General features: G+C 56.5%; 1 protein-coding gene across 6 annotated transcripts in view; it reads right to left on the minus strand.

Moving 5' to 3' along the window:
• KCNQ4 (potassium voltage-gated channel subfamily Q member 4) overlaps positions 1–19289 on the minus strand; it is a 56900-nt gene extending 37611 nt beyond the window's left edge. For 4 of the 6 annotated variants that reach the window (XR_010124816.1, XM_063657216.1, XM_063657219.1 and 1 more), the window contains exon 1: positions 18663–19267. Coding sequence is in view for 5 of the 6 variants with exons in the window: in XM_063657216.1 (XP_063513286.1) it covers positions 18663–18976 (314 nt within the window). In the remaining variant the exon portion in view is untranslated. Of the gene's footprint in view, positions 1–18662 lie in introns of all 6 variants that reach the window. The other 2 variants (XM_054492843.1, XM_054492835.1) reach the window with 1 other exon arrangement.
• Between the last annotated feature and the right edge of the window lie 6328 nt (positions 19290–25617).

A 25617-nucleotide genomic window follows, 5' to 3' on the forward strand; every position in this document is an offset into this window, starting at 1 on the left:
GCTGTGTGACCTGGAGCAACTGTCCCTCTTGGGACTCAGTTTCTTCCTCTTTCTAAGGGGACCAATGATTCCTGGTCCAGCAGTCTGGAGGCAGGGGTCTCCCCCGGGTGAACCCGCAGAGGGGTTGCGGAAAGGCTTGGGTTCACGTAGGGACAAGGGAAGCAGACACCCGGCGCGACTTCTCGGGAGAGGTACGGGTTCCTGCGGGGAGGGCTCCTGGGGGACTCCTCTCCCAACACAGCCCTCGGCCCCCTTCCCCAGCCCGGGCTCCTTCTCCTCAGCAGAGGCGCCACTGCTCGGCACTCCTGGGTGCCCCCAGCCCGCCTCGGCGAGGGCGGGGCTTACGGGAATGGGCGGGGCATGCCGGGGGCGGGGAATGGTGGGCGGGGCTCTTGCGTCCCTGGGAGAGGCGGGGCTTTGCCAATGCCAGGCCCCGAGAGCGGGAGGGGCGGGGGCGGTGCTGCGGCTCCGGTTACCTCCCCGCGGCCTCCCCCGCCCGGCCGGCTACTTTTTCCGTTTCCAAATTAACAATTGAAAACGCGGCGGCCTGAAAGGCGAGCAGCGGGCCAAGCGGAAAGTGTGAAGGTGCCGCCGCGTCCCCGAGGCCGGGGGCGGAGAGGGGGGACGCGACGCCACCGCCGCCCCGGCCTCGCCCTCCCACCGACGCCAAGTGCGGGGACTGCGCGCCCCAAGACCCAGAGGAGCCCAAGCCCCTGAGCTGAGTCCTGGTCTGATCCGGCCCCTGGTACCGTTCTGGCCAGGGTCGCAGAACCCAGTGCCCAGGCTCGGGGTGGTGCCAGCCCCAGAGGGGACATGGGGTGGGGCGTTAGGGCTGGGTTTCCACTGTCGAGGCTGAGTGCCCAGGTGGGGCAGGTGCCAGGCAGCACCCTCACAGCACCATCCTAAAGGGCTCTCGGAGTAGGTAGTTTCACGTGTGACCTCAAGTAAGTCATTTCACCTTACTGAGACTCAGTTTCCTCATCCGGAAAAAGGGGAGAGAAGACATACCGACCATACAGATAGTGCGGAATAAATTACACAATAGGTAGCAACTATTACTATCTTGTATGGGTAATCATGATAATATTGAGTCCCAAGCTCCCTTCCCCCTCCCATCATAGCCAAAGGAGTTGTCCACCAAGGGAGAATACTGGAGCTGAGGTCCAGTATTCTGGTCCCCTCGCCTCCTCAGGACCTCCCCAAATCCCACCTGACAGATAAATCAAAGTCGGGTCCTTGCAAAGGGCTCAAAGTCAGGAGTGAGTGGGAAGAACTAGGCCTGAGCCCAGGTCCTGGCCCCGAGGCCCAGGCTGTTCTTACAGAGACGGGTGCTCCCTGGGGCTGGCATCCTGGGCATGGGACCCCCTCTCCTCTGTCATTGTCCAGAGAGGTGAGTGCTGACACAGGGCAGCTGGAACAAATGAGTAGGTAATGGGAAGAGTCCCTGTTCGCAGGCATCCAGCCCAGGCACAGGTGCCAGATGGTAGACACCGGGGATAGATACAGTTCCTGGTCCTCCCGCCGCCCCCCCCCCCCCCCGCCGCCCAATGTAAGCTCCATGAATGCAGGTACTTGATCTTATTCCTACTTTCTCTCCAGAACCTAGTGTAGGGCCTGGTGCATTGTAGGTTCTCAATAAATGTTGAGTGAGTGAATGAATAAATGAACGAATGAGTAGTCCAGCCAGCTGGGAAAAGCCTCTTATACAACTGCGGCCTCTTGCCTGGCCACTTGTGTGAAGTGGCCTGCTTTGGGGAGGGGGTTTAGGGTGAGTGCCCCTCTCCCCAGCCTGGAGACCTAGGGCAGTGGAATAGCAGAAGAAGACAAAAACTGAGACAGAACAAAGGAGGAGGAGATAGGAGATGTGGTCCCAGAAAGCAGAGTTAAGATCCCCTCTTTCTTCCTAGCCCCTCAAGTCCCATTCCTGGCCAGCCCAGGACTCACCCCCATTCGCCTTCCCCCCAGCCAGCCTCTCACTGACCACCACAATTCCAGGCCCCCATCCCCACCTCCAGTCCACTTACCTTGCAGTCTGAATGCCTCTTCCTCAGCCCCTACCCCATTTACAATCCTACAACAGCTTCTTACTGTTAAAATAGAAAACCCAAGCTCCTTAGACCAGCGTTTGAGGCTGTACACACATCCTAAGCACCAGCAACACTCGACTTCTCCACTCCCTGTACATGTCCACCTTGGTGGCTTTTGTACTGTTTCCCCTTCTTGAGCTGTCTCTCTTCTACCTCATCAATCCATGATTGGCTTTGAATAGAAGAGCTTCTCTAGCCCCTGGTTAGGATTCCAGGGCCCCTGTGGGCCCCCTCAGGCACCCCTCCTCACACTATTCTACAAGAGGGAGAGTGTTCCTACCCGCTTACTCCTCACTGAGATCCATCCCTCTAGGGCAAGGCCAGTCTGGCTCCTCCACAACCCCCAGGCTGGCCCCAGCTGATGCTCAGACAGTATCTGGGGAGTGAACAGAAAGATGTAGTCACCAGGGCCTTGAGTTTCAGCGAGTGGGACTTCCACACTGTCCTGTGAAGCCTAAGAGTTCTGGGTAAGGCTGTCTTGGGGTTGCTGCAGAGGTAGGTGGGTGGGTGGAAGGAGGACCGATGCAAGCTCACCCCTAACTCTGGCAGGACTGGGGAGAGAGTATAAATGTAGACCCACATACCATAAGTCTAAATATTTAAAAGTTTCAATCAAGTTTACAAACTTTTAAATAAAATTCACTCTATCCTTCCTGACACATATACCTTCATAATGATCTAGAAGACCAGGTTTGAATTTTAGTTCTTGGACGCCTTGGAATCCCATGCTGGAATCCAGCAGGGAAGGGACAGCCAGCCCCTTGCTACACTCCGATCCTCAGATTCTCTTCCCACACTGGGCCCATCCCTCCCCAGGAGGGGCCTTGGGTACACTCCTGGGGGTGCCTCAGCCTGCTCTTCCAGGCTTTTGCTATACCCACTGCAAACAGCCGTCCTTGAGCCTAGGGCTGCTCTGACAGCCCCTGGGAGAAGGGCCTGTGCAGACCCTGGAAGTAGGCATGAGTATTTGGCCAGGGAATTCCAGGGTTACCTGGAATGTGTTCTAGAGCAAGGAGGACCATGTACAGGCTCTGGGTTGATATGCCAGGGCCATATAGGCTGAGTGGGTAGAATTCTGGGCCCCAACCCGTGACTCCACCCAGAGTAGCCCTACTTTGATCTGTTTTATATATTGTGCTTCTGTATCAGGTGTCATTCAAAGAACCAGATCTATGACTTGAAACAGTTTGAAAAGCTCTAATCTAGATCCTGCCTGCTACTGAACATGGGAAGCTGAGGTTACTGGGAGGCCAGTGACTGCATTCAGGCAGTGGGTTGGAGCAAATCCAGGGCACAATCCCAGGCCTCCCTCGTGGAGGCCAAGGCTCGGGAGCACGTTTCTGATCAGTAAGACCTAGGGCCTCCAATGGGACAGGCCACCAGGAGGTGGTCAGTGCTCAGTCCCTGGTGGGGGCCAGTGGGCCTGCTGCTGGGGCCTCCTGCCATGACAGGGGGCTGGACCCTCAACTCAGGTCGCCCAGCTCAGGAGTGGAGAGGCCAGACCAGGCCAGAGAAGGAGAGGGAGTCCTGGTATAAACAACCGTGGGGGGACCAAGATGTTTTCTCGTCTCCCAGGCGACGGCAGTGTTTACTGCCTAGCGAGGAGGGGGGCATGGCCCACACATTTGCCTCCCTGACTTGTAGCCAAATTTTTCCAGGAAGGGGTGGCCCAGGATGAGCCCCAAACACTCCTGCTCTGCACCCCAATCATCTTCCCTCCCTGCGCCCTAAACCTTGCCCCAACATGCGCCCTAAACCTCCCTGACATTGCCCCCATCCTTCAGTCCCACATGCTACGTAGCACTGCATCTCCACCAGTCCTGAATGCCCCAGCATTGCCCCCTAGCTCCTGATTCTGCTCACAGAGTAGGAGGGTGGGGAGCAGAAGCAGGACAGGGGAAGGCCCCAAGCAGACGAACTGGTTGTGTGCCAGGGATCTGAGCTGGGGCTGCTGGGCATGGGGCAAGGACAAACCTCTCCCACGGCCCTGGCCAAGACAGAGGGAGGGCTGCAGCCCTTGGATTAGGAGAGTGCAAATCCCTCTCCCCAGCCAGGGCCCACCCCATGCCTGTCATGTGAAGGTCATTAGATGACCAGACCCCAACAAGGGAGGGGCTGGCAGGTGCCCACATGGTCATGCCACAGCCAGCTCCTTTGCCCAGGCAGCCAGGCCAAGGAGAAAAAACCCTTGATGCAGGAGGGCAAGTGGCAAGGTCCCCTTCCCCCACGGGCAGCAGCTGCAGCCAGGTCCAAACACAGGGGCACAGGGGTTGGTGTGGCTTGAGTTCCAGCCAACAGCCCAGCCCAGCTTCCACATACATACACACACCCTGCCCAGCTGACGATGGGTCTCGTTGAGACACCAACTAATTTTCACTGAGCGCAGGCTCAAAAATGGGGCTGTGTCCATCAGGGATCCTAGACAGGCATCTGGACCCCTGGAGTCCAGCCCTAAGTCAGCAACTTCTCAGCTGAATGACCTTGGGCAAGTCACTTCTCCTTTCTGAGCCTCAGCACAAAATAGCATAACAGTATCTTCCTCCAGGGTTGTTACACGAATTCAGTGGGATTCATTGAACAAACAATAATTAAAGCCCACAATGGGTCCAGCATGCCTGAAACGGCTTTGTGGACTGTCAGTGGGAGAGGGGACCTCCTTCCCAGTACAGGTAGTATTTTGGACCTCGAGCTAAGGCTTGAGATGTGAAAAACATCTGCCGAAGACCATCCAGAGGGTGGCTAAGCCCAGGCCAGCCCCGGGGAAGCTCTGCAGAAAGGTTTTCACTGTTATTTATCATCATTGGAGACAACTAAGATGCTTGGACAGAGCCTGGGTTCTGGTCTGGGCTCTACTGACCTGAGTTTAGTCCCTGCCCTGTTCTGAGCCTGTTTCCCCCTCAGAAGAATGAGAGGGCTGGGGGAGACCAGTGATTTCCATACTCTGTTGAGCTTCAAGGAAAAGACAGATCTGGGGCTGGCTGAACTGCCAGGACTCTGCCCCTTCGCCAGGGTGTCCCTCCATTATCTGGGCCAAATCCCAGTGTACCCTCTTGGAGCCATTATAAGGCCACTATTCTAGGGACTCCCATGGACCCCAAGCTCATATCCCCAGACTCCCTTTCCAGACAGCCTCGGCGCCTGCACCCACCCTCTGTGCTTCCAAGGCCACCCCTACACACCCCCACCCCCAGCTCCCAGCTCAACCACACACACCTCCCCCCAAGCCAGAGTTTGCATAAGCAGCTGAACTTTCCCTATAGGCAAAGTCCTAGGGCTCCAGGTCAGGTTGAGCCAGGCCCTGGGCAGGGTTGGTCAATAGCTCTGGAGGAGGCATTCAGGCGGCTGGACCCTGGGGGGAAGGTAAAGGAAAAAGGGGGACAAGTTGGTAGCATCCCCAGGGCTCCTTGCCAGAGTCCTTACCCCTCCAGCATCCTCCTCGCCAGTCCCAGAAAGGAGTTTCTAAAACACGAATCTGCCATGTTACTCCTGACATCACTTCCTTCCCCTCACCCTCTCAGTAAGCTGCAGCTCCTCAGCCCGGTGTCCTCACTGCCGAGCCTGGCCCTGTCACATCCCAGCCTCTTCTCCAGATACCTCTTGCCTCCTCTAGGATCCTGCTCTTCTGACTTCTTGCTGTTCTTTGCAAATGCCTTGTTCAGCCTCACTTCTGGGTCTCTGCCTGTGCTATTCTCTCTGCCTGAAACACTGTTCCTTGCTCCTTTTCACCTAGCTAACTCCTACTTCTACTCATCTTTCAGTCTCAACTTAAGCCTCTTCCTCTGGGAAGCCTTCCCAGCCATGCCCAGATTGGGGCTGGGCTTGGCCCTCTGTGCTGGGCTCCCACTGGACTCCGTGCTGCCTGGACAGTGGCACTTATCACCCTGCCTGGTAACTGCCAGCTTCCCAGCCCATCTGCCCCAGGGAGCAGAGGAAGGTCTGATTCATTGCTCTGTCCCCAGAGTCTGGCATAGGGCCTGGCCCGGGGAGACTGGCATAAGCAGCTGAACTTCATTTAGAAGTGAAGGTTTCTCAAAGGGCGAGAGGGAAGGAAAGAGTCCCCAGGGTAGAATCGGGGTGGAAGCAGGACCTTGAACTGTATTTATTTATTTATTTATTTATTTGATGGAGTCTCACTCTGTCATCCAGGCTGGAGTGCAGTGGCACGATCTCGGCTCACTGCAACCTCCACCTCCCAGGTTTAAGTGATTCTCATGCCTCAGCCTCCCAAGTAGCTGGGACTATAGGTGCTCACCATCACACCCAGATAATGTTTTGTATTTTCAGTAGAGACGGGGTTTCACCATGTTGGCCAGGCTAGTCTTGAACTCCTGATCTCAGGTGGTCTGCCTGCCTCTGCCTCCCAAAGTGCTGGGATTACAGGCTTGAGCCACCGCGCCCGGCCCAGGACCTTGAACTTTAAGGCTCAACTTCTCCTCATGTCACCCCCCACTAGAAGCAGGCAGACATAGTCCGGGTGAGTTAGGTGGGTAAGATCACAGCCTATAGAGCTAGACTCTTGGGGTTAGAATCCTGGCCCTGCTACATGTACCCAGGCAAGTCACTTAACCTCTTTGTGCCTCAACTTCCTCATCTGAAAAGTAGGCATAATAACAGTACCTACCTCATAGTGTCATTGAGAGGACAAAGTGATAGAAGGTGTGGCAAGCTCTCAGAGCAGCATCTGGCCTACAGTAAGCACTCAGTAAGGTTCTGCTAGTATTATCTTTGTTATTATTGACAGCCAGAGCAGAGAGGGAGGCTGAGACTCAGAGAGGGAGGTGACTGCTAGAAGCTAGCCAGCAGGATCGTGTCTCTTGCCTTCCCACCCCAACCCGGTGCCCCTGATGTGCACTGATTACCCCCTCGGCCCCCCACCACAGTCCTGCAAACTGTTCCCACCCTCTCATGTCACAGAGTCGTTGCACACTCGGCCTCTCCAGGCACTCAGTTGTCTGAGCTGAGCCCAGAAAACTCCCATCCTCTTGGGCATTCACCACTTCCTGGCTGTATGACAAGGGCAGTGTTTCACCTTTAAGCTTCAGTGTCATCTTCCATCCAATGGGGATAATGATAGGACCTACCTCATAGGGCTCTTGGAAGGATTAAATGAAGCAGTGTGAAAAACATTTAGCACAATACCTGGTAGAGATTAGACTATGAATCTTATTACTCAGTGACAAAGTCTGTGCTTAGAACTCTAGCCTGGCTCCAGCTTCGTGCATTCTTTTCCTAGAGTTCCCCAGGCCTCCAGCCTGGGCATCTCTGAGCTGTCCTCCAGGGGAGCCTGAGGACAGGAATTGCTAGTGTGGCCACCCTGCTTTTACAGGGCCTGTGTCATTCCACCCGCCCCCCTCCCCCATATGTCTCTTCCTCAGGGCTCAAAGCAGTGCAAGTGAAAAGTGAAAGTGAGATGAGGGGCCCAGGACCCTAGAGAAGTGGGAGCCTGTGATGGCAAGATAAGAACAGTAAAACCAGGGCTGGGTGCAGTGGCTCACGCCTGTAATCTCAGCAGTTTGGGAGGCCAGGGTGGGAAAATTGCTTGAGCACAGGAATTCGAGACCAGCCTGGGCAACATAACAAGATCCCCCCTCTACAAAAAATTTAAAAATTAGCCTAGCACCGTGACGTGCACCTGCACTCTCAGCTACATGAAAGGCTGAGGCAGGAGGATCGCTTGAGCCCAGGAGTTCAAGCCTGCGGTGAACCGTGATCACGCCACTGCCTTCCAGCCTGGGTGAAAGAGTAAGACTCTGTCTCAAAAGGAAAAAAAAAAAAACCAAAAAGGTAAAACCACCACAACCCCCCTGTTCTTCACAGCACTTTGCAGTTTACCAAGCACTTGCTATAGGAGGCAGCCCCGTGAGGTAAGCAGGGACAGATGGCAATTGTCATTCTATGTATAAGGAAGCTGGTGCCTCAGAGAGGTTGGGCCACCTGCCTGGCATCACACAGCCTCCAGGAAGCAGAGGCAGGAGCTGAGCCCTAGCCTACTGCCTCCCAGTCCGGTGCTCCTTTAACTGAGGGATGAGCCCTTGATTCTGGCTGATCTGCCCCCCACCCCGCCACCCGCCCAACCTAATCTAGGAAAGAGCCCTATGCTGGTCCTCACTGCAAAGTGCGGGGCCTGAGGCTCCTCTGTCCCCTGATCCCTCTGTCCCTACCAGACCCCTCCCACTTCTGGCTCCACAGCTCAGTGGGGAGGAGCCGGGATGGCGCCCAGACTCAGGGATTTCACGCACCACCGGTAAAATTTCCAAAAACACTTTGGGGACGGCATAAGGTTGTCAACTTTTTATTTTGCCAAGTAAGGTCATTTTTATCCCAGCCCATCATTTCATAAAAGAAAGGACATCATCTCATACTGAAAGACAGTCCTTTAAATGGAATAAATTTAGCTTTATGAAAGAGTCGCCACCCTGTCCTTATTCTCCTCGGTTTTGCCTTAGGCCACTGGAAACTGCCTTGGGTCAGCTGGCGAGGCTGAGAACCATTTAGAGCTCGGGCTTGGCCCTGACGCCGACATGGGTTTGAGTCTTGACTCTACCACAGACAAGCTGTGTAACTTAGTATGTGGTATTTCTCTTCTTTGAGCCCCAGTTTCTTGTCTGCAAAATGGGAACAATAATAGTGCCTGCTACCTAGCGGGTACTGGAAAAACTAGATGACCTCATGTCTGCAGAGCACTCACTCAGAAAGAGTCAAACCCTGGTTCCCATCCAGTGTCCCCACCCTGGCCTGTCACCGTGTATGGCTCCCCACTGCCCACAGGGTAAGGCCCACCTCCACGGCCTGTCAATCAAGGCCCTGTGCTCTGCAGGTCTTGGGGCAAAGGAGTGAGGGGAAGGAAGTCCCATCTCAAGGACTTTGCTCCGCTGTTCCCTTCACCTGGAGCTCACTCGGGATAAAAATCATGAACACCCACAGTTCAGTGCTCCACACAGAGGGCTGAGGGGTCTTTTCTCCACTTCTCTCTAGTTGGCAAAACCCTTCTCATCCTTACTACTTGGCCTCAATGCCACCTTCATCAAACATTCACTCATTGCTGACCATGTGCCAAGAATTGCGTTCAACCCCCACCCACCCAGTTCTCACAGTCCCATGCAGAAAAGCAAAAAACGCACAGGGCTGGGTGAACAGAGCTCTGGGGGCACTGAAGGGCCCTCAGTTGATCCGGGGGGGGGCGGGTAATGGGGATAGGGAGTGCTTCCAAGAAGAGGTGGTGCTCACACTGGGACTTGAAGGATGAATAGGAGTTAGCCAGATGATGCAGTGGGCAGGAGAGGGGAGGGAGTTGCAGGCAGAAGGAAAAGTACAGAAGAACTAAACAGCGCGATGCTTTGGGACACTGTAAGTCATTTCTTAGGTGAGAGCAAAGGATGCTTGTGTGGAGGGCATTTCTGACTTGGGCACTGGGGATTGGGGAGTCGCTGTCACGTGGATTGAGGAAGGAGGGCAGGTTTGGAGGGAGATGCTGAGTTTGAGATGCCCAGGGAATGAGGAGGAGAGGTGTCAGCAGGCAGGAAGTGCAGGGATGAAACTGCAGAGGGGAGGCTGTCATCATAGGGGTGACCCCTGATGTGGTAGGAGTGCATGAGACCACCCCCTGAAACTATGTACTGTGAAGAGGACTTGAGACAAAGCCCCAACATTCAAGGGGCAGAAAGAGGAGGCAGAGCTGCTGCTAGAACCAAGAGAGAAAAGCCACAGAGGCAGGTTTGAGGGAAGCCAAGGGGGTTGCATTCAAGAAGGAAGGGCCCAGCAGGCAGCCATGGTGGCTCCCGAGGCCACCATGGGAGGATCGCTTGAGCCAGGAGTTGGAGATCAGCCTGGACAACATAGCAAGACCCTGTCTCCACAGAAAAATTAAAAAATTAGCTGGGTGTCTTGGTGTGCGCCTGTAGTCCCAGCTCCTTGGGAGGGTGAGGTGGAAGGATCACTTGGGCCCAGGAGGTTGAGTCTGCAGTGATCATAGTGAGCATGCACTCCAGCCTGGGTGACAGAGTGCGGCCCTGCTTCAAAAAGAAAAAAAAAGAAGGGCCCACGGGGGCCCCTTGGGGAGGCAGCATGGTGGAGTGGCCAAATGCATGGCTCCCAGAGAGGCACATGCTAGGTTCGAATCCTGCCTCTACCACCTGTCAGCTATGTTGACTTTGGGCAAGTCATTAACTTCTTTACACCTTAATCCGCCTGTCTGTAAAATAGGGCAAATGTATTTTTTTTAGGATAAAAAGCATATAGGGGAGGGATTGATACCCCCACCTAGCCTCTGTGCATCCCCAGGTTGTACCTTCCTTCCTCTGCTGGGCCGTGGGTCACACTGTCCTTTCCCCATCCCCCGTCTCTCCCACCAGACTGCCACCAATCCCCAGGGGCTGGAAAATGAGATGAGTGAATGAGTTCACCCAGGGAATGGGCAGCACGGAGGCAGCATTTCTCCCATGTTACTCCAGTATAAGGAGGGAAGGTAGAAAAGGCCCCCGTGTGGGCTGTGTCCTTGAGTCATCAGGTCCCTTCTAGCCTCAGTTTCCCCATCTGTGAAATGAAGCCCGTGGATCTGCTCCAGCTCTGAGGCCTGAGGTTCTGTATAGCAGGGACATATGGAGAGAGGATGGGGGTAGAAAGGCCTAGTCCCTACCTGCTGGTCCAGCCTCTAAGGGAGGAAGTTCCACAGGGTCTGAATCCCCACTGTGCCCAGGGGCTGGTCCCTCTAGTAGAGGGTGGCAGCTGGGCCAAGATGGGCAGGAGTGAAGGCGCCTGAGATTGTGCTGACAAAGCTGTTCCTGCTTTTCCTTTCTCTCCCTGCCCCCTCCCCTCCCAGGGGACAGCCAAGCCCAGCAAAAAATAAACCCAAAGACAGCAACCTGGACAGGCCCAAGGCTCCCAGAGAGAAGTGGTGGGGAAGGAGGAGCAGCCTGTGACCCTCCCACCGCTGCCCAAAAGCCAGTGGGTACCCGATCTGATCCCTACCCCACCCCCCACCCACACCCCGCCAAAGTTGGGCTCAAAGGGAACAGGCATCTCCCCTCCATCTTTCGCTCTGTGGGAGTAGGGAGCCATTCCTTGCTTGATAGGGACAATTTGAGTAAATGTTGTCCAGCCCAGCTAGACAGGGGGCTCCAAGTTTTTGAAACAATACCCCAGAAAATCTCATTCACCTCCTGGTTCTTGGGCAGTCCTTCCTGCTGTCTGACCTCCATCTCTTCTGCTTTGATGGGAACCATGCTCCATTTATCTCCAGTGAGCTTTCCTCCAATCCTACCTTCACGGCCTGGGTGTCCAAGGAGTCTCAGGAGAATGTGCCTCAAGATTTTCCCTCCAGCCTTTAGGCTAGAGACCCTGCTCTATCCACTGTCCCCCAAATCTCCGTGGGGTGAGGAGGGAGGGAATCGCTGAGCTCCTGTTGCCTCCTTTCCTCAGGCGCTGCCCACGGATTCCCAGCCCAATTAGTCTGCTGCCTGGGGCTGCCCCTCCTGTGCCTCACCCCCAGGGCACGCAGCTCCTGCCCCAGGGACAGGGTTGCCCAGGGAGCCTGGAGTCCTGGGGGCTCTGTGTAGCCACTGAGGTCGGCTCAGCACCCTTTCTCCAGCCCCTCAGAGCCTCCACTGGGGGCAGGCAGCCCCCTGAGTGCCCTGTGAAGTGGCACCCTGTCCCCTGAGGGGCCCCCAGAGAAGATGCTGGAAGAGAGCTCCCTACCTGGTACCCTATGCATTTCAAGGTCCTGAGACAGCAGTCTCTCTCATTTGCCCGCCATGACTGTGCGCCAGGCAGCCCTGAGAGGTCCACTTTCCTGTTAGGCCCATTTTACAGAAGAAGATACCGAGGCTCAGCAACTGGGGTGGAGTGGGGGTGGCCACCTTCCCAGTAGGCGTGGGGACTGAGATCTCTAAATCTCCCTTGGGATTCCCTGCCCTCATTCCCCGTGATCATTTGCTCAGGAGAGAGTGGGGGAGTGCCCTCCTCTCCTGGGAGTCCCTGGCTGTCTCTCTGGGCACCATGGCTCTACTTTTATCTCTCGGGGGCCAGGCCAGCTGCCAGGGTTGGACCATGAGGCCCAAACTCGGCCGCACAATGGCCCTCTGGCATACACTGTCCTCCCCATAACTCACAGACACACTCACAGCTGCACACAGACCAGATCTCTCTCCAAACCTCTCCCTGGGAGAAGAGGCAGCTGAGGCCAGTGGTCCTGGCAGACTCTGCGACCTCCTCACAGTGACCCCCAATCCCCTGCTCTGCCAGGCAGGGCACAGGCATGGTCTAGCTCTCTCTGGCTCCCTGGTCCTGGTATGGAGCTGATGCTCTGTAACTGTTTGTCAGATGAAGGAAGAAACAAATCAGTGAGCATGCTAGGTAGCCAGGCTGGGGTCCATTCATGAGCTGGGTGACGTCCCCTCACGCAGCCTCACTTTGCTCAACCGTGACATGAAGAAGACAGCACCCACCTGATAAGATGGCTGTGAGCGTTACATGAGAGAACGTAAGTCAGACACTCTCATGGGCAGGGCCCACAGGAGGCTGAAAAGACACAGCCTCAGCTCCCGTGGAGAGCCACTCGCCCCAGGACACAGGCAGACATAGCTCCTATTCTCTCCAGAGCAGATTCAGACACACTCACCTTGCTGAGCCCAGCACACCTGCCACACCTCTCCCCGGAGGAGAAGAATGAGGACAGTGATAACAGCATAATAATAACAGTAATGATGATCATGTGCCCAGCAGTGTTCGGTGCCTTATCTCATCCAGTCCTGACAATCTTAGAGGCAGGTATTATGATTATTCCCATTTTTCAGATGAGAAAACTGAAGCCCAGAGAGGTTAAGTAACTTGCCCAAGGACACAAGACTGCTAAGGCTAGAACCAGGAGGGAATGCAGATCTGTCAGCCTCAGAGCCCATGCTCTTCGCTCCCTGCAGGACAGCTTCTGGAGAAACGAAAAGTCCCTGCCATTCCCCCACCCTCAGCCTCTCAACTCCCACACTAGGAGCTTCCCCCAGGGCAAACAGGCAGAATTCCCTGCTGGGGGGCTCCGTAGCCCACAAGAAGATCAGACCTTCCCTAAAGACCCGCACTGGTGCTAGGGAGGTAGGAGGGAGTCTGGGGAAGTTCCTTGGGCAGCCTCCTTTGTGGGCAGGGCCTCGGCCTTCCTCTTTCCCTGCTCCCAGGCAGTTCCAGCTCCTTTGACGGGCTCAGAGAGCCTGAAATTAATCATCCACTCAAAGTGCTGCCATCAGCCCAAGAATAATAATCACCTCTTGAAACACTCCTGGCTTAAATATCCCAAGGATAAGGGCTTCGGCAGCAATAGGGATTGAAGTTAGACATCCAGCAGCGTGTCTTCAATGGAAGAATGAACATACTATGGAGTTGGGGTGGGGTGGGCAGACAGTGAGAGATCGAACCAGCTCCAGTGACACCAAAGAATTCCAGAAGAAGGAGGCAAAGGAGCGTGAGGGGGAGTGCAAGGGGGAGGAGGAAGGCAGTATAAGAACAGGATGGTCTCCCCAGCTCCTTACAAAGACCAAGCAAAAAGACTGGGGCTGAAAAACAGCGGCACAAAAAATTTGGGTCACACTCAAAGACTTTCCCAATCACAAGGGCAAAGTTCTTAGAGCATCCATCTCCCCTGTTGGCTGGGTTAGGAAAATTGTTATCTAAAGTCCTGATCTGGGAGACAAAAGGCTTGGGTTCCTGGCACAGTTCTCCACTAACTCACTAGGTGTGACCTTGGATGAGTAGCTGCCCCTTTCTGTGTCTTGGTGTACCCAGCAGCATACCACAAGGTCAGATCAAAGGACCCCCCTCAAGGGCCCCCCAGGAGGAGCAAAGGCCAGTGAAGTTCTAGGAAGCCAGCCACCCCGCTCCTCCACAGTTCTGAGGCTGCCCTCCAAGGTGGCTACACAAATACACACAGACCCACAAGGGCAGCCCTGCAGTTGTATATAGGCGAAGGCCAAAAACTCAAGGACAGGAGCAAGCTTTGTTCTGACCTAGGGGTCTGGGCTGGAGCCACAGGCCCGGGTGTGTGTCCATGGTGAGTGTCTGTGAAGTCAGGGAAAAGGTAGGGGCAGCTGTAAACTAGAACTCTTTTTGTTGGATGGATGCTGTGTGTGTGTTTGTGCATGTGTGTCGATGTTGCAGTGAGTGCATGTGTGAGACATTCAGACAGGTATGCAGCAGTGATGTGGGTCTACAACTAAAACGTGGCTGCACTGGGTCAGGCTGGCAGTTTCCACTCAATTCCACAAAATGCCATCACTGCCCACCCCCTGCTGACTGTGTGCAGGGTGCTGGGGATGGACGGACAGATGACACATGAGCGCTGTTCTTGAGGAGCCTGGACTTGGGGTGCTGCTAGCTGAGGCTGTGGTGCCAAGCGCAACAGCTCCCAGTCAGCCCCCGCTCTGGGCTGAGGCTCTTCCACATTAACTGGGTGGCCTCTGCTGAGTCCCAGTTTCCCCATCTGTCAAATGAGGAGGATAACAGTGCCCACCTCACAAGGCTGCAGAAGGACACAATGAGACCGGTTTAGAGAGAGCTCAGCACGGTGCCCTGTGCATAGCTGGTGCTGCACAAACGACCAGAGATTTCAGTCAGACTCCAAGAGCCAAGCCCAGTGGCCACTAGGAACAGAGAGAACAGTCCTGGACAAGGAAGCAGAAGCAACTTCAACTCTCTGCCCTGGCCTAGCCCAGCTGAGGTCTCTGCACGGAGTCTGCTGTATCTGCTACTCATTTCCCAGGTGACTTTGGTCTCCAGAGCCTCAGTTTTCTTACAAGTAAAATGGGGCTGTCAAAATGTGAGGGCCGACTGACCTAGCGGTGATGCCTGAGGGTTCTGAGGACCCTTTGCTGGGATGATTTCCAACCTAGGCGATGTTCTTTCTCAGATGGCCGGGGTGGGAGGTCGGGGGCTCGGGGGTTAGGAGTCTGCGGGCCCCAGAAGCTGCTGCCACCTCCTCCCCTCCCCATTCCCACAGCTTCTGACCCCAGGGACAAGGCTGAGGGAGGATGTTTACAGAGCCGCAAACCTTCACACAGAGAAAGTCTGCTGGGCCCTGGGGGCTGGGAGCGGCAGGCCTGCGGCTCATAGTGGCTGGGGAGGATGAAGGGAGATAGGGTCTTGCTCAGCCCCCTCCAGCACTCTGACTTCAAGGGAAGCTGGAGTGGCCTTTGAGGGGCAGCAAGGGGACAGTGAGCATTCCCCCCAAGGGCTCAGCGAGCAGGATGGGCCACGAGGTGGTATTTCTTAAAATTCGGAGAGCAGGGCCTGTGAAGGCTTCAGGGCTTAAATCAGGGACTGGGGCACAGGAGGGGGATGGGGCTTGGTGACCAGACTGAGGGTCTAGAGAGAGAGGGAAAGCTTGGAGAGGGGCTCAGTGGCCCCTCATTCTGGATCCCAACAGGAGAAGACAGGAGTCAGCAGTCCTCTCTTCCCAGAGGTTGCAGCTGCCACAGGACAGGCTGAATCTGGGCTTGTACTCTAGGCAATCTCCCACCTCTTGGAGCCAGAAAGATGCAGGTTCTGTGCATCCCAAGGCGAATGGGCTCCTCTCACTCCAGCTCCCTCCTTCCTGAGCTCTTCTCTTTCTCTCTTTTTTTTAATTGATAGGGTCTCATCCTGTCACTCAGGCTGGAATGCAGTGGTGCAATCACAGTTCACAATAGCCTAGAATTCCTGGGTTCAAGTGATCCTCCCACCTCAGCCTCCCAAGTAGCTGTGCCTACAGGTGTGCATCACCATGCCCGGCTAATTTTTTAATTTTGTAGAGTCAGGGGTCTCACCATGTTGCCCAGGCTGGTCTGGAACTCCTAGGCTCAAGCAATCCTCCCACCTCAGCCTCCCACAGTGCCGGGATTACAGGTGAGAGCCACTGCGCCTGGCCCAGAGCCCTTCTCTTGCAGGTGCTTCTGCGGGGCCCCTCCTGCCACAGCCTGCGTCTCTGGGAAGGTGGTCCTAGCTAACGGTACTCCCTGGACTCCCCTCACTTGGGCTGCCACTGAGGCAGATTGGGAAGAGGAGAAAGGATTTTACCAAAAGTGTAGTGGTCCAGCTAGGAGTCCAACAGCAGGAAGTACTTCCTGGCAAGACCCTGCAGTGTGACTGAGAAACCCCACATCTGGAGCTCCTCAAAAACAAGAGAGACCTTCTGTGTGGGCCCCCTCTGCCAGCCCCAATAATAACAACCGTCTTTCAAGCTCAGACAGGCCCCTGCAGCTTACCAAGCTCTTTCCCACTCCATTGCCTCATCCAAGAGAGAGGCCACAAGGTTGGGGTTTCTACCCGCTTTGACAACCTACAGACCTAAAGCTCAGAGAGGCCCAGCGATCAACCCAACGTCACAGAGCACACAAGAGGTGGGGTTCCTGACACCTCTGCCCCCTTTGACCTCTAAGATGGGTGACCAATTCCCTGAGATCCTTAAACACCAGGACGCTTTCACACCATACTTCTTCCCCCAGAGCTCCCAAGACATGCCCTGGCCCTGGGCTCCCGGGGACAAGTGGTCAGGACAAGCACGGCCCTGGTGAGGGCATTTCCTGGCATCAGGAAAGGGCAGGATGTAGGGCAAAGGTGCCAGTGGATTAGCTCCTGGAGAGGAAGGGGCGGTCCTTTCAAAGGAGGCAATGACAGCGGCTGGCCAGGGCACAGGAGGCAGGTCCTTCACCTCCACTGACCCTCGTGGGGGCTGTAAGGCCAAGCCTGGGGGGTAAGGACCCCACCTCAGAGCCCTATTGGCTTCCCCAGGCCCAGCCATGCCTTGGAAAAGTCACTTCCCAAGAGGAGCCCACGGAGGGCACAGTTGTTCTCTGGGGGGTGTCTCACCCTCCTTGGGCACTCAAGGAGGCTGCTCTGTAGCCAATCCTAAGGAGTAGTCCCCATCCCCTCACCCCCAACTCCACCAGCCCTTCCTCACTCCAACGGGCCTCTCTATAGCCACAAATATTCATCCTAGGCCTCCCAATGGACACTAAGGGCTGGGCTACTCCTAACCATTGACCCTGAACCAAAGCTTGACCTCATGTCCTGAGCAATTTCAACTCTTTGCCCCAGCCTAGCCCAGCTGAGGTCTCTGCACAGAGTCAAGGCTGCCACCCCCAATGCACTTAATGGCGGAGAGAGCCCTGCTGTCTTCCCACCCCCGGCCCCTCCCTGTGCCGCATCTTTCTCTCCTTCACCTCTAAAATTCTGTGGGCCCAGTTCAGATGGGGCAGAGGCAGGCCAGCAGGCACCCGAGGAACAGGCCGAAGGACAGACCCAGAGACAGGTGGAAAAGACAGGTAGAGGAAGAGTGGACAGTCAGGTGGACAGGTGGATAGGCAGATGCACAGACAGGCACCCGGGTAACTGCACAGGCCACAGATGGATGGAAACAGGCAAGCAGAAGGACTGCGGACAGTTAGGTGGAGCGGTGAGCATGCTGGCCAACTCGCACACAGGTGGAAACTCAGGCTGGCAGAGGGACAGCCAGGCCAGCAGGAGGGCTGCTAGACAGTCAAGTGGGCAGGCAGGTGGGCCACCCAGGAGACCCCAGCGCCAAAGGGCCCTCTGTGGTGGCAGCAAAAAGGGATTAATAGCCACACATTTTCCAGGGACCAGAGGTCTCTCTCTGGGCACCTCTGAGCGTCCCAGCGTCAGGCCCAGCCCTTCAACTGATATCTGCGGGGCCTCTCATGTTCCCTGCCGGGCCAGGCCGTCCCCCAAGACTGAGCTCTGAGCTGCCAAAATTCACTCTTTACATCCAAGAGGGGTCAGTGTTTTTGAAAGTTGTAGGAGCCTGGTGAGAGGGAGGAGGGGGCCCCAGCAGCGTCAGTGTTTCCAAACCTACCCCTCTCCTCTTTCTTTTTCCCCTGGTGCCTAGAGCCAGGCCTGGTGCTGCCGGCCAGCAAGGCAGGCGAGCTGGGCCGAGCCGGCAGGGCAGGGCAGGGCACGCAGGGCGGCCGCTGTTGCCACTGGGAAGTTGAGGGTGGAGGGGAAGACTGAGCGAAGACACAGATCAAGTCGGACACAGCATATGCGAGTGTCAGGGCCCAGGGGGCCCACAGGGACCCCCACACACCCACAGTCAGCTGGCCAAGGGTGGGAATGAGGGCCGCCCTGGAGAGGAGCACCCCTGAGGGGAGCCCTTCATAGCTCAGAGCTGGGGAGCAGGTGACAGAAGCGTGTGGGAGCCAAGGGGTCCTCTTTGTGTCTGGGACACAGGGAGGCAGGGGTGGGGAAGAGGAAAAGGGCGCCCACTCCAGGGGCTCCAGACTTCGCCAAGCGGACTGGGGAGAGGCAGCTGGCGGTCGGGAGTACCTGGGACAGAGGAGCAGAGGTTGGCGGTCAGGATGGAAATAAGCAGTTGCGGTGCGGGGAGGTCAGAAGCGAGGTCAAGCAGGGGTCAGGCCTGGGAGATCAGGGCTTAGGGTTGGGCTCAGCGAGGGGATCAGAAACGGGGCTCAGGCCTGGAGGGAGACAGATGAGGGTCGGCCCTGAGGCAGGGGGGTAGAAGGCGGAGCCAGGGCGGGGCGGCCGTACCCCGGGAGGCCAGGCTCGCGCGGGGAAACGCGGAAGGGCGCGGGGTCGCAAACTCACATGAAGACGTGGTAGACGAAGGCCCAGCCGCGGGGCCGCTCCAGCACGTTGTAGACCCAGTTCTGCAGGCGGCGGTAGCGCTTGTGCGCGGCCGAGGAGCGCTGGCCGCAGGCGGAGCCCGAGCCGGAGCCCGGCCCAGGGAGGGGCGCGCCCGGCGGCAGGGGGCTGCCCAGGAGGCCGAGGCGGCGCGGGGAGCCGCCCCCGCCCGCCTCGCCCTGTTCGCTCTGCACGGCCGTGAGCGCCACCAGCTCCGCGCGGGGGGCGTCCCCGGGCGGGGGACCCAGGCCGAGGCGGCGCGGGGGGGCCTCGGCCATGGGCGGCGCCGGGCTGGGGGGGCCGGGGCCCGGGCACGGTCCGGGGCGGGGGCGCGCTCGGGGCGCTCAGAGGCGCATGGCTCGGACCCGGGGCCAGAGGGGCGACCCGGGGCGGGCGCGGGCGCGGGCGGCGGGAGCTAGGGGCCGGGCCGGGGCCGCGGGCGGGCGCTCGGAGCCTGGGGGCCGCCGGAGCCCGCACTGACCGCCCGCTTCCCCGGCGACTGGGGCTGCTCTTTCCGACTCCAACTCTCTTATTACGCGCTCCATGCCGCTCGCCTTTCCACCTGCCACCGGCGCGCGCCGCTCACATGTCACCCTCCCCCGCCCCGCCCCTCCCCCGCCCGCCCCGCGGCCGCCTTCCCAAATCGGGAGGGAGCGAGCGAGCAAGCGAGGCGAGGCGGAGGGAGGGAACGCGCGAGGCAGGCGGCGGGGCAGGGCGCACGGGCGGCCGAGTTGGTGCCTGGGCCGAACCGCGTGGCGGGGTCAGCGCGCGGGGCCGGGAAACCGGACGCGTGCAAGTGGTGTCCACGGCTGCGTGCGGCAGTGTGGCCCCGAAGGCCAGCCCGGGGGTGGGACCCCTCGTGTGTGCTTGTGGAAAGTGGAATGTGGAGTTGTGGCCACGGGCGGCAGGGGAAGGGACACAGTGTCCCGTGGAGTTTAGGTGTCGACCGGTGGAACGGCGTCCACTTGTGTGTGCAGGGCGGGTGGCTGTGGGTCTACCGGGTGGGGGGATGGAGTCAGTGAGGTGTGAGTTATGGGTCGGGTGTGGGTGGCTGCGAAAGTGGAGGTGGAGTCCGAAGGGGATGAGGTGTGTCCGTTGGGGTCGAGCCCTGTGTGCCAGGTGCGAGTGCTTAAAGTGTGCCCAGTGCTGTGTGTGGCTGGGTGGGCAGCGGCGGTTGTCCTGCTCTTACCTGAAAGGCCTGGAGCCCACGGGCTGCTGGGCAGCATCAGGGTGTGTGGAGCACAGTGGGCCTGGGTGTGTCTTTCTCCCACCAACTGCCACCTCTGAGCTTCCCTTCATCGTGATGGGGGAAGAGCCACCCTGCCCAGAAGAGGGTCCTCCCCGATGGAGGGGCCTGCTCCCCTGCCTCACTCCCAGGTCAGGGAACCGGGTTTGGGCAGATGGAGTGTTGGGAGATGAGCTCTGAGCCAGCCTTAGAGGGGACACACACCCCCTACCCAAGGCCCACAGAATCCCAGCCAGAAAAGGGGATACTTTGTCCCAGGGCATTCCCTCTCCAGCTGGAAAGTTTTTCTCAGTCCCCGACCTCCATCTCTCTGGCTGTAGGGGGCAGCCCCTCTCCTTTAGCCCTCCTGGGCCCTGCACAGGGTTGGTAACTTGGGTTTCCCGATCCTCTTTCCCTCTTCCTCCACAGAAAGCTGCGGCCACACCAGCCGCTCTCTCCGCAGGCCCTGCCCCAGGGTGAGCCTTCCGCAGCAAACTCTTCCCGGTTCCTCCGGGAGGATCTCGAGGGACGAAGCCGAGCGGGAGGGGCGGGGGAAGGGGCGGGAAGGCGAGCTCGATTCTCAGCTGTCAGCAAAGGCAGCATTGATCTGCTGAGCGCCAGTGAGGGAGGGAGGGAGGCAGGGCCGTGGGCTGCAGGGATCTGGGGGGGTCCCTAAGCTGGGCTTGGCAGCCGGCCCACACCCCTACCCCACAGTGATCCTTTCCCCTCTGCCTAACTGGGGGTGCCCTCCAGGGTCTGACCTGAATCTCTTCTGCTGCTCCTGGTCCAGGTGTGCCCAGGGCCAGAGCCTGGTGCCCCAGGGCAGGTTATGCCCGGATCCTCTACTGGAAGCTGGGGACGGTTTCTGGACCCCAAGGCCCCACTAGGGATGCGGTGCCTGGGCTGAGTTAACCCATCTTCTCTCTATGAGCTGAAGATGGCACCCCCAAAATATGCGGCACTGTCCTCCCTCTGTGGAACTGCCTGGCCGGTTCTTCTCAATCCTAGATCCTGGGAAATGGGACTAAGGTCTAGGACATGAAAGGTGCACAGGAAAGCAGTTGCAAGTGCCCTGGGGGTTTCTAGGGGGTCTTTTTGAGGCTCTTGTTCTGTAGCAGAAATGGAATTTGAATTCAGGTTGCCCTTAACACCCAGAATATCTGAAATTGGGTCGGTTCTGGGAAATCTAATCTTCAAGCTCAGCATCACCTCTGGATCCCATGGCTCTCTTCCCAGCTGGGGGACTACAAAGGTCCCTTCCCCACCTTGTGAGGAGCCCTCACTGCAGGGAGAGTTTCTCATCATTCCCAACTCCAGCTCCAGATTACCTGCTCAAAGGCAGCAGAAAGAGGAAAGAGACTGTGGTTGCAGCTAGAGGGATGGAAGTTAGATCTCAGGAAGGACTTTCATAGGGCATAGAGGCCTGTTTCTCCTGCAGGCGTATGGGTAATGGAGGGACACAGAACTCTTCCTAAGGGGTGGGAGGGATGGAGGAGATGGTTCCAGGAGGCCATAGCAAATTTACTTGGCATATGTGTGCACATGGAAGAGTGGAAGGGCCAGAAGAGAAAGTCCAGTTCAGAGAGGACAGGTGGCCACTCTGAGGGTCACCGGGCTGCCTTCCTGCCCCATCTGGATTCCCAGGACATGACTGGGAGGACGGACTTTCCCCACCACAGCCTTTAGTGACTAAGACACTTTTCTGAGCAAACAGCTGTCTCAGGCTCCCTCAATTGGCCCCTCTGCTGGAGGGGACTGGACACCGTGGTTCCCCACCCTCCTCCTTCCCTCTCCCACCTGTTCCCCTGACCCCACCCTCAGCAGTTTCCTTTCCACCCCCAAGCCCTGTCTCCACCCTGGTAACACTGCGAAAGCTTCCCTGCCCCGCTGAGGAGATGCAGTCACCAAGACTCACTCCCACCTGGGCAAGTCCCTTCCCCACCCTGGACTTGTTTCCCCATCTGTGCAAGAAGTGGGCAGGGCTCCAAGATCTTCTGTAATTCATCACTGTCCCCATCATCCATCAATGGAGCAAGTATTGACTGAGAGGAAGGGTGGGAGGGTGAGTGCTCCCATTTGCTGAGCGCCATCTGTGTGCCAGGCCCAGTCCCTTTTGGGCCAGAGAGCAGCACCTTGCTTGAGACAGCTGAGGCTCTGAGAGGCACAGGGACTCACCTAAGTCTACACAGCCTATTGCTGACCCCCAGAACTGTCTGTGACCTGTGCTTTCCACTGACTGGCACCTGCCTGCTGGGCACTGGGTGTTGGGAGCTGAGGATAACCATACATGGCCAATCCTTGTTCTCTAGAACTTACTCATGCCGAGGGATGAAACTTCCAGGTCTGAAAGGATGGAGGACAGGAAGTGACTAGGACTACGGTCTCTCAGGCTAGGCTCAAGCCTCTCAGTGACTCCCACTGTGACCCCAGGTCAATCAAGGGCTCAGGTTCCTTTCCTGGAGTGGGAGGTGGGGTGGTTTAAGTCAGTGATTTTTAGACTTTATCAGCAATGGAATCCTTTTTACAGACAGAATTGTAAGGTAGCACCCCAATGTGTACAAAGCTTTGGAGCAGAAGTGCGCTAGTTGAATCGAGGCGAGGAGGTCTGGGTTCCACTCACTTGCCTCCTAAAATCTCTCTGCCTGCTAGCCACCCGACCCTGGGCTTTCTTACAGCGCCAAGGGTTGCTAGAGGTCAGAGGAGGGAGAAGTCTCCACAGGCAATGACAGAGGGAGCTTTCTTGGGGACAGGAGTGGGGAGGACTGGGAAAGACGCAGAGAAGTACAACCAATAACGCCTGCAGCTACCATTAATGAGGCCTGCAGTCAATCCTAAGCCTTGTGCAGGATGTTTTACCTGCATTGTCTGTTTCAGCATCCCCACAACCTTGTCGCGGTAATACTGTTCACAGTCCCATGTTATAGTCAAGAAGACTGAGGCTCAGTGAAGAGACTTGCCTTGTATGGCTCTTAATTCACTCAGGTGCTGCTTTAATGTGTGTGTGTGTGTGTGTGTGTGTGTGTGTATTGGTGTGGGAAGGATGTTCCAGAGCATTCGGAAGAGCAAGCTTAGCCAGGGGCACGCAGGAGGACTTGAATGCCAGGATGGAGGGTCCAATTTGGCCTGATAAGAAACAGGGAGCCTGGCCAGGCCCTGAGGCTGGGCATGCTGCAGAGGCTGTGGCTCCCTAGGACAGAACCCAGGATGGGTGAAGTGGGAGGCACCAGCATCCAGAGAGGCTGGCAGTGCCAGGGGCAGAAACAGCCCTAAACTACAAGTCATGGCTGGGCTTCCAGTCCTAGCTCCACCTGTGGACTACCTGGGGACCTTGGGCAAGTCACTCCACCTCTTCCCCACTTTCCCTGGCTGTCAGCACTGAATGCAATAATGCATGAAAAAGTTAGAGACCATGCAGGGGGTGTACGCACGTGACCCATTCGTCTGACTGCTCTTCAGGTAGTGTTTGAGGTGGAGCAGGGAGATGCTCTGGGAATTCCCTGGTACTAGCAGCTCTTCTCAATCTCGGAAGCCTTCCTAGGAGGGGATTGGAGTGGAGAGTGCTCAGGGGGTGATGGCATCACATTATTGACCTTTGGGAACCCACCTCTACTGAGAGCAGGAGGAAGCATGAGAGAAAGATAAGGCCTTCTTCCTTTTCCCTATGCAGCCCAGAAAGGACAAGAGACTTAGGCCACCCACCAGACGAGAGGTGCTGGAGGGGCCCGAGGAATTTCTTTTTCTTTTTCTTTTTTTTTGAGATGGAGTCTCGCTCTGTTGCCCAGGCTGGAGTGCAGTGGCACAATCTCAGCTCACTGCAAGCTCCGCCTCCCGGGTTCACGCCATTCTCCTGCCTCAGCCTCCCAAGTAGCTGGGACTACAGGCGCCCGCCACCACGCCCGGCTAATTTTTTTGTATTTTTAGTAGAGACGGGGTTTCACTGTGTTAGCCAGGATGGTCTCGATCTCCTGACCTCGTGATCCGCCCACCTTGGCCTCTCAAAGTGCTGGGATTACAGGCGTGAGCCACCGCGACGGCCAAGGAATTTCTTTTCCCCACATCTGGGTGTGGCACTGACCAGCCCCCCGCCTAGACCAAGCAGGCCAGTCAGCTCAGAGCCACAGGAAGTGGGGAGGGAGCAGTGTTGCTGAGCTCAGTGAAAGTGAACCCCCATTGATCCTCAGGGCTGGAGGGGGCCCACAGGGAGGAGACACAGAGGGAGAAAGGGGCGTGGAAATGAAGGTCAAAGCCCTCCCTTCTTGCAGGGCTCCTCCTCTGCCTTCAGGATTCTTCCTCTAAGAATCCTGATTCTTCCTCTAAGATCCTTCCTCTAACCTCTACCCCTGGAAGACCATGCAGAAGGCAACAGTGCTGTGGTCCTGCTGGTTAACTCCATGTTCTCAGTGAGAACCACTGGGACAATGGAGTTGGCTGAAAAATGAAAAGGAAGGACTTTTCTGAGTTGCTGAGTGTGCAGTGGAAAAGAACTTCCATGCTCCCCTGATGGGAGAAACTTGAATGAGGGTTCAGGGAGGGAGATGACGTGAGTAGGAGGGACTGAAGATTGAGTAGCAGGAAATGGGGTTCAGAAAGAGGATGACAACCTGGTAAGGGAGATGGTATTAAGGGAGGAGAATGGGGGCTCCAAAGAGAGGCTAGAGACTCGGTGACAGGGATGGAAGAAGGCTCAGAGACCAGGATTTCCAGGTCAAGCTTGATTAAACACTTATTAAATTCCTCCTCTTTGAAATATTAGATGTGTAAAGCAAGATAAGTGCTAAATAATTTTTTAAATTTAAAAAAAATTTTTTGAGACCAATTCTTGCTCTGTCACCCAGGCTGGAATGCAGTGGTGTGATCTTGGCTTAACGCAACCTCTGCCTCCTGGGTTCAAGCAATTCTCTGCCTCAGCCTCTCGAGTAGCTGAGAATACAGGTGTGTACCACCATGCCTGGCTAATATTTTTATTTTTTGTAGAGATGGGGTTTCACCATGTTGGCCAGGCTGGTCTCGAACTCCTGGCCTCAAAGTGATCTGCCAGCCTTGGCTTCCCAAAGTGCTGGGATTACAGGCATGAGCCACCATGCCCAGCTGATAATTAAAAGAAAAAAAAAGTACATATTCAAGCTCCAAAAGCAAGAATGGGGAATTGTGTAAGACCATAAGATGTAATTCCTGGTGGCAAGCAGGAATTGAAGGTGTATTTCTGAGGAGGGGGTCCAGTGTCCAGTGGGGTGGGAGGGTGGGAAGTATAGTTGCCAACCTCAAAAATGCCAGGGCCAACAGTAGGCTTTCTGCTTAAAGCTGGGTCTGGTAAAGTGCTGCCTGCCGTGAACATTAAAATCTCTGTCTGCTAGCCACCTGGCCCCTGGCTTTAAGCAGAAAGAGGACCCTTGTAAGTGTGACACCTCAGCCTGTCCACATGGGGTGTGAGCTCAGGATTTGATATCCAAGCCATGCAAAAATCCCAAACCAAGACACTGCTATAAGAGCTGATTTGAGGCTGCTGCACTTCCACGTGGCTTAGGCACATACAACTGAGAAATCATCCCTTAGGATGGCCTCCACATCCCAGGGCACAGTCAAGAAAATGTGCTGAAAATAATCTCAAGGATAAGTTCCACAACAGATTAGGAGCACCATACCTTAAGAGACATACCTCTCATGGGAGAATTTATACGTAAAGACCTAGAGCTA

Source organism: Pongo pygmaeus, chromosome 1, assembly GCF_028885625.2.
Source record: "Pongo pygmaeus isolate AG05252 chromosome 1, NHGRI_mPonPyg2-v2.0_pri, whole genome shotgun sequence".
Taxonomy (NCBI): domain Eukaryota; kingdom Metazoa; phylum Chordata; class Mammalia; order Primates; family Hominidae; genus Pongo; species Pongo pygmaeus.